The 14631-nt window shown below is 32.0% G+C and overlaps 1 protein-coding gene across 2 annotated transcripts in view; it reads left to right on the top strand.

Annotated features, from left to right (window-relative positions):
• The first annotated feature begins 2995 nt into the window (after window positions 1–2995).
• The window catches only part of LOC134724644 (long-chain-fatty-acid--CoA ligase 1-like), a 36668-nt gene continuing 25032 nt past the window's right edge, over window positions 2996–14631 (top strand). Inside the window, exons 1-2 of one of the 2 annotated variants that reach the window (XM_063587792.1) lie at window positions 2996–3075; window positions 12233–12385. In XM_063587792.1, the coding sequence (XP_063443862.1) occupies window positions 12233–12385 (153 nt within the window). In that variant the 5' untranslated portion in view covers window positions 2996–3075. Of the gene's footprint in view, window positions 3076–4064; window positions 4174–12232; window positions 12386–14631 lie in introns of those variants that run through there. The other variant, XM_063587791.1, reaches the window with a different exon arrangement.

Below are 14631 nucleotides of genomic sequence, written 5' to 3'. Positions count from 1 at the left end.
GGAAACCCTATTATAATTCCTTTTATGCGTTTGAAAAGAACCTCGGCAATATTCAACTAAGTTTAAAGAGGAAATTTATACATCTTGATTCTATTAAATTCTATAGAAAACTAATTCTATATAAGATTAATTGAATTTTGCTGAAGCGTACGTACGTTATACTCGTACAGTATCTTCTTATATCTTTTCGGTTTCTTCGACGTACTTTAGACTTAATGCTTAGAATCTGAAGTAATTGCTTTGCATTTGCCTAATTGCTAAGAAAATATTTTGCACAAGTGTATAATTGTCGTTTTACCGATTTTGCCAATAGAAGACCAGACATAGATGGTCGAAATCCAGTTGTAATTCTATATAGAACAGGAAACGCTGCCATGGCCAGACGTAATATCCAATAACATTGATAGTGCTGTTCGTACGGATAAAGCTGTCATAGAAGATTTATCTGTCTATAATGTAAAAAGATTGCAATGAATTTTCATACAGTATCTCAAACTAGTATTGACAGTCGACGTGCATTATTTCGTTTAAATAGCACGTAATCGACTTTCTTTTAGTTTAAACAATATTTTATTTCAAGAAGTGCACAAAATATAATTATACAATATGAAATACAGGGATTCGGAAACAAGAAAAACTTATATAAATCCGTCTCCCTTTTAAAAAAATGACAAAATTAGGAACATAGTATTAGAAACTCGTATAACGTAATTTTCAGTTCTTAGCTAACATGTTTATTCTGTGGTTTGCCCGTTACTCAGAAGTCAGTTTGATCGAAAAATGTGATCAACTCGTATTTAAATAATTATAGTGCATATAACTGAGAAATATGTTAATGTTTCGAAAATAAGGTTACATCAAATAAAGTTTCGAAATCTTAATCGACATCGACATAAAAATAATTGTTATGGACCAAATCTCCCCGTTTCTAAAATAAATCTTTGTACAATTTTAAAAATATTTTCGTTTTCCTCATCACTGATTAGTTCACTACCTGATAATAATGTTTGTATATTATATATTGGTAGTGTAGAAATGGTTTGTGTTCTGATGAGTCGATAATTATGACATTCTAGCAAATAGTGTTTGCTGCTCTCAACTTGCCCACATATACAGAGACTGGAAATAACAATATTTTTCTGGAAAAGGTGTTCATTTAAGCCACTGCAGTTCAACCGGAGTCTGGCGTGAAGTATTTGGCCTTTTCTACAACCAGCATTATAATTATGTGGGGACTTTCTTAGTATCTCGATTTATATAATTTTTAAGTGTAAATTTTGAAGGATTACATCTAACATCTTGTGGAAGCCTGTTCCAATCACGAATTACAGATGGTAGGAAAGAATTTTGATAAAAAGTAGTTCTACAGTTCATATTTTGAACATTAAATGCACTTCTAGTATTATAGTTATAGACCTGATATAGTTGTTGAGGTACGATACTACAAAGATAATTAGGAGCTTGATCGTGAAACATTTCGTGAAATTTAATAATTTTATGTCTGGATCTTCTTTCACTCAGAGAAACCCAACCAGTATCATTATAAAGATTAGATTTAGAGCAAAGCTTAGTGGCACCTGTGACTATACGAGCCGCTTCTATTTGAATGCTCTCTAGCTTGTCCTTTAAGTAAATTGGTATGTTATCCCACACAGTGTCTGCATATTCGAGAATGGGCCTGATGAAGCTGATATATATAACTTGTAGATTATTACGCGATAGCTTAAACTTTAAACTCCTCATAAGATTTAAGCGAGGCGTAGCTTTATCAATAATATAGTTTACATGACTTTCCCAACAACCGTTTTCTTGAAAAATTAACCCTAAATGTTTATGTTCTTCAACCTCTTGTATCAGTGTATCATTCATGTATATTGGTGGATTATGGGGTTTTGCTCTTTTTCTAGATATAGTCATGGTTTCAGTTTTTTTTGGATTAAAATTAACGAGCCATTGTTGAGACCATACGTGAATTTTTTCTATATCAGAGTTCATTAATTCAGCTGTAGCATACTCGTTCTCAACAACTATATATAATGATGTATCGTCAGCAAAAAGTCGGATATTGCATGATATGTCACAGACTTTCTTTTTACACCACGCTTAAATTGACCATTGATAGATCATTATTTGGTAAAAGGTTAATGGTGTTTTAAAATATGTGTACTTTATGTTCATGAATTTGTTTGTGATTAACTTCATGTTTTATATGTATGTCAAAAATTAGCAAAGGTACCAGGCTTATAATTTGATACGACAAACGCGCGTTTCGTCTACCTTAGTAAGACTCATCAGTGACGCTCAAATCAAAATAGTTTGAAAGCAAAACAAGCATATAAAGTTGGATGGCATTGAGGACCCAAAATTCCAAAAAATAAACTTATTCTATTGTTAATTATAATAGAAAACAATACTTACCCAGTGGCGGATCCAGAAACTTTCATAAGTGGGGGCCCACTGACTGCCTAAATAGAGGCCCTCTCCGGTCACGCTTCAGTGATTCCCTATATAATCAACCATTTTTTTCAGAAAAGGGGCCGGGCCCCATGGGCCTCCACCTAAATCCGCCTCTGTTACCTAGAGACTATATTATCAATTCACAATACACTAAAATAAGAGAAAAAATATGGAACAACTTTCAATTTTTAATAAGAAAATTGCTGGTTTGTACTCAAATATTTACAAATTGATGTTTATGTGTTCGAGTAGTGTAGTTGCAACTTATATTTTTTTCAAATATATTTTTGTTTTCTTTTTTTTTATAATCATTTTTTTTCTTCATCCTTTTTTTTAATATGTATTTTTAGTTATTTAATTTGATTTGTTCTATTTTATAATTCTTTGTTTTACTATGTTATTATTTTTTCACTCTCGTTTATATGTATTGCTTAAGGGTTTCTAATATATATGTTTTTACTAATTAGATATTATGTTTACAGACATATGCTATTGCATGTTCTTATATGTACTTCCTTAATTCTATTTGCCCAAATAACATCCAGGAAAAGGCGAATATGTTCTTCCTGTTTAAAGTCATTTCGCTTTTGGATTTTGAACTGTGCAGACGTATTTAAGGTTAGTCTTCATTTTGAGAAATGGTACCACCAGATGTTTGTTAACTATAAGTAAAATAAAAGAAGATGTGATAACTGATTACTATGATTGCCACTGAGACAACTGTCCACAAGATCCCCAATGACACAGAAATTTACAACTATTATATGTCACATTAATGAGCAAAGTCTATACCGTATAGCCATATTACCAGGGTAAATTTATTATTATAAACTTTCCAATTTTCAATAATAGTTTTACAGCAAATACATTCTCACAATAACAGATAACAAAACTGGTAAATAATAGTCCAATAACAGATAACAAAACTGATAAATAATAGTCCAATAACAGATAATAAAACTGATAAATAATAGTCCAATAACAGATAACAGCTATAAGTTAAATCATAAAAATACTGAACTCCGTTGTAAATTCCGTGAAAACGAAAAATCACAAATTAAATGGCAAAATCAAAAGCTCACTTTCATGATCAAACGAATGGATAACAACGGTCGTATTCCAGACTTGGCACAGGCATTTTCTACATATTCCGCGGCAACCTTGTTAAACCGTTAAATAGCTAGTTTATCTTCTCACTTGTATGACAGTCGCATCAAATACCTTTATATTGACGACATTGCCCGCAAAAAAAGTTTTTCAGAATAACAGATAACAAAGAATTAGATTTCCCCCAAAACAGCAAAACAGTTCAGTATACCGCTTGACCCCCATCCCCATCCCACCAACGTATTTAAAATTATTTGTGTTAGACTGAGGACTATTATCCTAGTATGATAGTAACAGTGTTAGATCAAACACCTTTGGCTTTAGACTGCACAAGATAGATGTATGTCCCATTTGATTAAAATAAAAAAAAAAGTATAGCCACTTAAATTTCCGATGTGCAACTTCATTAAATATTACGGAAATACTACATGTTTGGTCGGTCATCAATCGAAATTTTATAGATTACCCGCCAGATACTGGTTTCCGATGAATTTTATTCTTTTAACCGTTTACTATTATAATATAGAACCAGTAAAATGTGACACCGAGATAAACATTGACCAAAGTCCACCGTTGTTGATCACAGACTGCTGTCCAGGACTCTAAAAAGTAATTTGACACACGAACGAAAATAATTATGTATGAAAAAGGTTTCCCAGATCGAAATGTTCACCTTTGTTGCAAAGACATTCCAAGAGGGAAATTTTAAAAAAGGGCTTACACAAATTACAACTTACAGTGACTGTTAAACTTACACATTACAGTTACATCGTACACATGTATTGGTCCGGGTAATGCCTTTTGTCAGTTCAAGGACTCATTGTCAAGACTGGTTTTCTGATTTGGTTGCTTTGTGAGAAAAATTAGTATCATATAGCCCCATGTTTGTTGGTACATGTAGGCATTGAATCACAGGTACTTGTCTCTATCCATAGGAGAGGGGGATAGAACCTTTATTGGGACCTGGGATTGGTAGTCCAAATAATAATGACGTCTTGAAAGGCTATTATATATTTTTTCTTTGACGTCTAACTTTGAAGCTTCAAAAAAATAAATGATAGCCTTTCAAGACGTCACAATTATTTGGACTACGGGATTGGGTGTTTTTATGCTCAGGATTTCGGGATCCGGGAATTCTCATACCTGCCAACTGTCACTATTTGCAGGGGATTTCCCCCATGGAGGCTCCCAAATTAAAATGTTTAAATAGCAATTATGTCCACAATTTTAACAAAACAATTAAAGGGAAAATTCACGATTTTTTACTTATGGTTTAAATATGTTCATTATGACATAATATATATATTCACAATGTTTTATCGCTATATGTGCAGTTATAAAGGAGAAATTCAATATTTAATGAAAAAATATTAACTACTTCCTGTAGGTCGTGACGTTTTCTCCTGGTTTTTGCATGCCGGGATTTAAAATACAATCATTAAAAGTCTTGGTTTGGTTTTTAATCATATTTTAACGTAATCGTAAGCGCGCCGATGTCTTATGCTTTATCTAAAACACCATCCGATAATAAGAAGATAAAACGCACAGACGTTCAATTGTACATATTCATGATATTCATGAGATACATTTTCTATGTTAAACGTATATATTTTCGAATTATTTTGTAGACAACACAAAAAGTTATAAATTTATTTTTAATTAATATATTTTCGGAATGATAAGGTGAACAAAGTAAAGTACAATAATCTGTAAAGACAATATGTTGGTGTACTCTTATTGACCTTTTACTATCTTTGCTATGACTTGGTTGATACGATGTGTGTATTCACGGTTCTGTGGCAATACTCGTAGATGGCTTGTTGAAAGGTAAATTGTTATTTGCACTTCGGTATTTAACCACGCCTCTCGGGCACACCTTCCCAGGTGTGACTGTCTATTCGGATCAGTGAATTATAAGACAAGGGAGCATTCAATACCCATATTTAAAATATATATTCAAGTTGGTTACAAATAAAAATTGATCGCCGTGGAATTATTTAATTATGTTTGGTGCTATTATTTATTTGAATTCAAATAAGTTAATTTACTAAGAAATACACAATTTTCGGTTAAAGACGGGAAACTTGAATCATATGTCCGATTGAAATGATTTACACCTTTTGTCCTTGGTTGATGTCTAATAAAAAGGAGAACTTAGAAATTATAAATAGCTTTACCAAAGTATTTTTATTTGTCTTTATTAGGCAAATAAATGAATAAGAACACTTAGATTTAGACTTTTTAAAAGCCACGTATAAATTAATAACTGGAACTCACTGAAGATAACTCTACCGAAGCGGAATACAATATGAACGAATAAATTTTTTTTTTTTTCTACTTGAGAAGTTTTAAAAAATTAACAGCAAATTTAAGGTCTTCTTGGAATGGAATCAAAAAATTACGAATAGATATTCTTTATCAAGTGTGAAAAACGTCAACCAAATTTAATCATAATCGGGGACGTCCTTATTAAATAGTCTTCGTCTCACAACGTATAATACTTAAAATAACTATTTGACCAAAGATGTTTAAAAACAAAAGACAACGAATTTAATGTCATCTTTCCCTATTTTTGAATGTAATTATAAGTCTGTTCAACTGGCAAGAATACCCCTAAAGCGGACAAATATATGACAAGCAGTTTATTCTTTAAATTTGCTGTCATTGAATATCAAGAAAGAAAATAAATCCCGAAAATGATTTGAAACTTTAATACTCAATAGCTTTCCTAGAAAATATTCACATCCCTCGGGGATTATTAGTGTACATCCAGTTGCATATGTCGGAACAATTGTGGTGATGACGAATTTCTTTCCTTATTCGAGAACAATCTAATTGATATATAAATCTGTGATTTTACTATGTTCATAACTTCGATGAACAGCAAGTTATAGATCGACCTGTATTTAAATAAAATTGGTCCTCTTCTTCTTCTTCTTTTGGTATACAATAGTCTATCGAATTGGATGATTCCTTACTGTAGGCATACGTGGACTAGTCTATTTACAAAACTTTTACCCCAATTTGCACAAAATGTATGTTTCTTTCTTATGTTCAATGTATACATGTATATATTTTAAATTGCGCTGTAGTTCCGTAACTTTCTATCCGGGCGTATAAACGAATCGTCGACAGGTGCGCACATTTTTTTAACCAACATTTCTGGAATGATCCAACTATGTCCTTTACTATTGACAACGAGTATATATATTACATTTTCCCAGAGACATATAATACAATTATATGTCTCTGATTTTCCCAAATTAACCCTTGAAAAAAATACGTATATTTGTATATCTTCAATTTTTTGTTTTTTTTGTTTTTTTGTATCATTTGTATTTTTAATAAATAATATTCTTTAGGCCACATCAATTTGATTCCTTGTTCAACGGACCCGCCCGCACCTATTTTTTTCAAAACAGATTTTTTTTATTTTTATTATATTCCCGCTTCCCACATCCGGAAATGAAATCATGTCCATATCCTGCACCGTTTTTTTTTGTAAATATTATAAAAAGATCTCAACATTCGTTTTAAAAATCACAGTTTAGCCTTAATATAATGATTTTAAACCTATCAGCACCCCCACAACACTGTGAATATCTGCAAGAATATTTGTTTCAGCTAGAAACCAATTTATTCCAAGCGGGAGTGCTCCGATATAAATATATATAACAGCGGACTCGGAAATACCACTACAGAACAAAACGTTAGTTTCCTTCCCCCTAGCTTATACTCCCTATAAAAAAATGTTCGTTGCTAAAATAAAGTACAAAGAACTTCTGAAGGATTTGCCTTCAACTGCAATTATTATGTATGGTGACGGTCATAGCCGCTGCAGGTTTGTGCACCTGTCCTGGTTGATTCAGGGACCTGTCGTTCAGCAGTTATCGTTTGTTGATGTGGTTCATTGGTATTTTCCCGTTTGGAAATATAATTTAGATCGTTGGTTTTCCTGTTCATATTGTGTACAATACTAAGCTGTGGTCCCTTATAGCTTGCTGGTTGGTCTTGATCAAAGCTCTGTGTAAAAGGCCGTACTTTGACCCATGTTTGTTATCAGGTTGGGACCAACCCTCCCTCAGACAAGGGCCTTGAAGGGATCATTTTACCATGTTTACTGTTGTAGAAAAGAAAATAGAAATACTAAGGATTTGTATTGTGTTACTATACAAAACCTTTGACAACTTAGAATTTTTAACTCAAAAAGAGGAGAAATACATTATATTTTAAACAACTTTTCTAAAAGAGGGATGGATCCACTTATTTTCAATAATATTATTAAACTGATAAAGTAAATGTGTTAACATGGTTGAAGTCCAGGAATATTACAAAATTATTGGACATGTTTTGACCATTTAATACCAAATATTATAGTTTTTTGGAGAAATATAAGCCCTTTTGTACTTAAAGTGTTGTTACCAAAAAAAATATTATAACTTATATTGACCCCTCATAAAAGGGATATTCATAACATTAAGGGGTTGTTCTGAATCTGATTATGACTTGGGTGGAGAATTGTCTCATTGGCAGTCATACATACATAGACCAGATTAAATTATTCAATTATTTCTTGTTAACAGGGGGAAAATACTTCTTAAATTAAAGAAATGTCAAGGTACAAGTGATAAATCAAGTTTTAATATAGTCAAAACCTACTATTTTATGTTTACAAAAAAAAAATATAATCGCTCGCCTTTACTTTTTAAGCTACGCCTCCAAAATTTGCAAATTAAATATTTTTTTGGAAAGATTAGAACTTGTTCTAAATCTTTACTTAGGCACCACCCTCCCTAACAACAGGACAGGTTAGCTTCTGTTACTAAATGTATCATCACACTAAAATATAGTTTCCTATAGTTCTCATGTATGTGCATATAATACACAAATTAACTAAACAAAACTGGGTATATTATTGGAGCAGTTCATTTAAGAATGTATGTCATTAATGTATGATGTGCAGGCTTTTTTAAAAACATTTTGATTAGGTAAGTGGGTATTGATTCAACTAGACTAAGTATGATTGACAACTGTCATTATCACTTAACAATCAGAGACAAGGTGGACTTTTAATTACAATGCCCCACCTCCTGAACTGCCAATCAAATTGACCACATTACCTATCTACATCAGTCTTACATAATTGTACAGATCACTCCAATATGCATCTATTTCTTAATACACAAGTGTTTGACCTCATAATTGATTACACAAATGTGTGTATTGTTTGTTTGATATTTATAAGGATGATAGATTTATTTATTGCCAATTACTTTTGATCTACATTACATAAAGTAATTCTGTAAATTATATCTGAAAGATAAATGATTAATGGATTAGCAAGTTCTTACAAAAATGAAATATGAATATAAATATGAATATATAAAAGGTATTCAAGTAAGGCCTATAATTTACTTGATAAATTTCCAATAATCATCTGTAATTAATCAACAATTTAAATTAGTTCACTTTTTTATCAGGAATTGGCTTGAAACCGTTTTAAAATTTATAAACTTTTAATTATAAAAAAAACATTGTTTATTAGTTTATTTCCCATCAATCATTATGTCCATTTTAGTCATTTGAGTTTTTATTAAAAGTAAATATATATTTTTGCAATCAAGAAAGAATCCAGATTTCAATAACATTAGTTTTTTAATTAGATTACGTTGAAAAATAAAATTGAAAATGCCCTGTGTTGAAAAATACATTAAAATTTGATCAAAAGGCACTCTAAAACTTTTAATTTTCAATGCCATTATAACATCTGTTTCAACTTACAAAATGCTCCAAAACAACATTCTTAGATTATTTTTGTTGGCCCTTTAAAGCTTTTAGCTGTTGGTCTAAATTTATGTCTTACAAGGATATTTGGTAACATTTACTAGAAGAATTTTTGTATTTTTTTAAATTTTTGAAACATGTTCAGAACAGGCAACATAATTTCGATTAGATATAAACTGCAGTTTAAATAAAATTGTGCAAATTTAGAGACCCATATTATTTAATTTGACCACCTTTATCCTCATACTGGAAAAGCAAGTTTCCTTCTAAAGACCTGCTGTAAATGCAATTTTCAGCAATATTGTTTTATAAATGTTCATTTTCCCCACCATACTTTAATATGAAATAATTCAAACTACTGTTCTAATCTTTCCATGAGTGATATCCATCACTTTGATTATTAAAATTTTCAAATCGCTCGCTCGCCCCAATTTTTGGAGTCCAAAAATCCGTAGAACAAGAAATTAAATTGGTGTGGCCTTACACCAGAAATTTTATTTATAAACAAGCGTATGAGTTAAGTAATGACTAGTATATTATATCACTTTCGGACACGCAAGACAGAGATGTATATTATACATGCACCTGATAGTTCAAAATGGAAAGTTATAAGTTATCGGCCGTGTATACACTGATCAATACCTACAGAAGTGAAACGATGCATGAATTTGCAAGCCCGAAGTCGCTTGAATACCTGAACGTGTCACCTTACACCCCTCGCAATACCTTTGGGAGTAATACCTTAAGCCATGCGGGTGATCAGTGGAGCGAAGATCCTAATTTATTTGAATAAAGTATATTACTTTAAAGAATTATGAACGAATTAGATTTCCGAAAACAATTTTCACGGAACACTTATTTATGATTTGAACTTAGACTTTTTAACTAATTCCAATATTAACAGTTTGAAAATAACAGACTATATGGTTATTAAAAAAATAAGAACATTTTCCGTATCAAGTTAGTTAGTCAGATAAAACAACCGTACGATTGACAAGATCGACACGTAATTGAGACTACATCGGTTACTGTAGTTTTGTTTCTTTGTGGTTTATAGACATATCGTGACTTTTATTTGGACAAGATAACAAAATGGCGGAAGGCAGAGAACTGATACTCAAAATTTAAAATCGATGGTGATCTCTTATCTAGCGGAATAAAACTTTAATATTTATAAATTTGAGCATTTTTATACAGAATGGACATAATAACATTTTTTTATTTTCCCTTTAATTTTACAATGAATTGAGGCTAATGAAAGTAGGAAGAAGCCAATAAACAACATTACACTGTATTTGAAGCCCCCCTTGAAATTTTTTTAGGAGCATGGCAGCCTGATCTTGCACACCAAACCCCCATGGGCATTTTGAAAACTTGGCAGGTATGAATTCTTTTTTTTCGAATTTCAGGACCTGGTGATTTCGTGTTTTTAAGCCCGGGATTTCGGAATTTGGTGTTTTTAAGCCTGGGATTTGGGGATCAGGACCCCTCCTACCCTCCCTCTTAGGAAGGTGGACTATCCATCAAAATAGAAGAAGGTGGCTAAGGAATTTTTTTAGGTCACAATATCCTCCGCTTCGGACACTTTTTGTACCCTTTTAATAAATGCAAAAATTTCCCTATCTTATATGAATAGATTCGTGAAATTATTTTCCTTTAATACTACACTAATTTCCTATGGATAGAAACAAATGCCTGTGCATTTAATACATTGTAAGTCGTTTAGCTGTTTAACATGTTTAATGTAAGTCCTGCATTCTGTTGGACAAAATATTCATTTTCATTATGTCGTTAGTTTTATAATTAGTTCAGTTCAGATAAGTTATTCCTAAAATCACTCCATGTGCAATGATGTGTGACTGGGAAATAGATATATGGTCACTTGCATAGACTGATCGTCCGTAAAAAAATTACCAAAATAGTGCGTCAGTTTGGCTGTGCAGGATGTAAAAGTACTTATCCGCGTCAATCTCTATCATGTTCATTTGTTCAGTCTCTATAGGTCATTTCTGGATTCATGTCTTTCACCGGGAAAGATCGTGTATTTCGCACGCCTTTATGAAGTAATTTACCAGATAGGAGGCGTGCCTGTATCCCTACTCTATTAAAAGTTTCCAGCACTCTTATAATCGTCATTTTGTAGGGTAGTATAGAAATAATTAATATTCCATATGTACATAATTGTGATTGCCGTATGCCTTAAGTAGGGTGCCCATCCTTTCAGATTTTAATTTCCCAAATATTTTTTGCAGTAAAAAATAAAACTTTTTCACCCGTTTGCTCATCATGTGTTTTCTATGCATACATTTTTGTCACGTGGTGATGGAAGTCACATGACAGATTTGTCTGAAAACCGTATCCCGGAACTGGCCTATTACATGAACTACCTAATGTTTTTATTGTGAATTTGTTCTCACCCTGAACATGCTTAAATATCTGCCACTGGTTGTTTTGTAATCAACAATCGATCATTTTCAAATTAAATTGGGAAACATTTTCAATAAACCAAATAATTTTTTCGCACCCCATCTTTCCCCCCAAAATGCCCTTCTCAAACATTTGTCAAACAAATACAATTGTAAATAGAGAAACTTTTAATTCAATTCTCTGTACTGTAGACATGGTACAATGACCACGAAAATTATGTGTACATGTTATTTACTGAAAAATGTTCATGTACAGCATTAACAGGTAATTAAAACCCATGAACAGATGAGAACAAATTTAATGTTTACATGAAACTAATTGTAAATGTACAGTACGCAGCATTTGGTGTGAACACAGCCTAAGCCTTGTTATAAGAGGTAAGTTTATCCATTAAAAAACCTTGTCTATGTTGTCTCATTGATTTACCATGGTTGATCATTATCATAATTATTTTCAGATGCAGAATATGAGAGATACTGGAGGTGCCTTAGGTGTAACATTAGGGGCTGTGACAGCTGTTACAGCGGCTGCTGCCACTTATTACATTGCCACACGACCAGAGCCACTTATACCACCTACAGATATAAATGACCAGGCTACCATATTAGAGGTAAACACCTGTGCCCACTCCAGCTATAATATATTTTTTTGTAAAATTACTGATTACAAATGCCTATCTGCTTTTTAGCTCACCTGGCATAGCCATGTGAGCTTATGCCATCACTTGGCGTTCGTTGTAGTCTGTCGTCGTCGTCTGTCGTCGTAAACTATTTCAAGAATCTTCTCCTCTGAAACTACTAGGCCAAATACTTCCAAACTTTAAGTGAATATTCCTTAGGGTATCTAGTTTATAAATTGTATCCGAAGTTTTGATCTATCAACAAATATGGTCGCCATTGCTAAAAATAAAACATAGGGGTCAAATGCAGTTTTTGGCCTATATTTAAAAAAAACGAAAGCATTTAGAGCAAATCTGAAATGTTCATTAGGTCAAGATCTATCAGCCCTGACATTTTCAGATGAATCAAACAACCCATTGTTGGGTTGCTGCCACTTAATTGGTAATTTTAAGGAAATTTTGCAGTTTTTGGTCATTATCTTGAATATTATTATAGATAAAGATAAACTGTAAACAGCAAAAATGATCAGCAAAGTAAGATCTACAAATAAGTTAATATTATCAAAATTGTCTATTGACCCCTTATGGGGTTATTGTCCTTTAATGACACAATTTGTTCATCATATTTGCTAACTTTAAAAAGTCTTCTCCTCTAAAACTACTCAACCAAATTCTACCAAACTTCAACTGAATGATCAATAGGGTGTAAAAATAAAGTTTGTGTTTTATTTTCTATTTTGTCAAAAAACATGGCCATCATGGCTAGAAATAGAACACAGGGTAAAATGCAGTTTTTGGCTTATATCTCAATAACTCCAGCATTTAGAGCAAATAAGACAAGAAGTTAAAGTATTTATTAGGTCAAGGTCTACCTGTCCTGAAATTTTCAGCCGAATTGGGTAACTGGTTTTTCAGGTATAATGCCCCTTAATAGGTGATTTTTAAGAAATTTTGCAGTTTTGGGTTATTATCTTGAATATTATTATAGATACAGATAAACTGTTAATAGCAAAAATGTTAAGCAAAGTAAGATCTACAAATAAGTCAATTGACCAAAATTGTCAATTGACCCCTTAAGGAGTTATTGCCCTTTAAAGACTTTTTTCACAATTTGTTCATCATGTTGACTTACTTTAAAAAATCTTCTCCTTTGAAACTGCTGTATCAATTTCAGCCAAACTTAGGCTAAATGAGTTTCAGAGTATCTAGTATAAATTTTATATTTTATCATGTTTATTTCCTTGTATGTCAAATAACATAGCTCTTATGGCAAAATGTATGGCTAAAATAGAACATAGGAGAAAATGATTTTTGCTTTTGAAGAAAATAGGACGATTCAAAGAACATTTAAATAAATTGAAAAGCCAAAATAATCATTGATGAGAGATTTAACCAAAAGAATTAAGGTGAGCGATTCAGGCTCTTGAGAGCCTCTTGTTTCAATTGATTGTACTTGCAAGTCTTTTGATTAAACAAAAGAAATTGCATGCCCACTCCTATGGGTAAGCAGAGTGGACAAGCTAGAAATTTTGCCAACACAGTGCCCACTCCCACTGTGGACAGGTGGGCAAAGCGAAATCCACCTGAGCTGTAGTGTAATAATATAAAAAAATATCTTTTAAAAAATCTTATTTTTAACTTGTCCTAACTTCCCAGAGAGAATTTCATGGTTACAAGAAATTTTCAACACTATAAGAATGCTTAAATACAGGTTGTGTTAAGATTTATTGGTAGAAAAAATACACTTTAGGGTTTTAAATCTTGTAGCAGCTGATCCATGCACTTTCATTGATTGATTTATTGTTGGTTGCTTTGATATCCAGTAGCAAATACTTCAGACATGTTCAGAACAATGTGCAAATTCAGACAAAGTATTTAGTTTAGCTAGTTTAATCGTTTTTTTTTCCTTTAAATAAATCAATACATCATGTAAATAGTATACAATTCTGATACATGAAAAACATGTAAATACAATGTAGTATTCAGAAACAAGCAAAATTGCTTTTATTGATCTGTATCGAAATTAAGTATTTATGTACTGTACATATAGTATTTTGCATAAGGCCAAACAAAAAAGTATGTGTGCTTACTGTCACATGCTGAAAATAAACAGGGTAGGTATAGATAGGGATTTTTTAATATTTTTTGAAAATTCAATCAACAGATCAATGTGAGCAACATTGTGACTTAAACAGTGCTTAATAAAAAATGGCCAAAAAAACACTTCAGGGAACGTA

The sequence above is a fragment of the Mytilus trossulus genome, chromosome 7, assembly GCF_036588685.1.
Source record: "Mytilus trossulus isolate FHL-02 chromosome 7, PNRI_Mtr1.1.1.hap1, whole genome shotgun sequence".
Classification (NCBI taxonomy): Eukaryota; Metazoa; Mollusca; class Bivalvia; order Mytilida; family Mytilidae; genus Mytilus; species Mytilus trossulus.
Note: the sequence above shows the minus strand (reverse complement) of the source record. Positions and strands in the feature narration are given on the sequence as shown.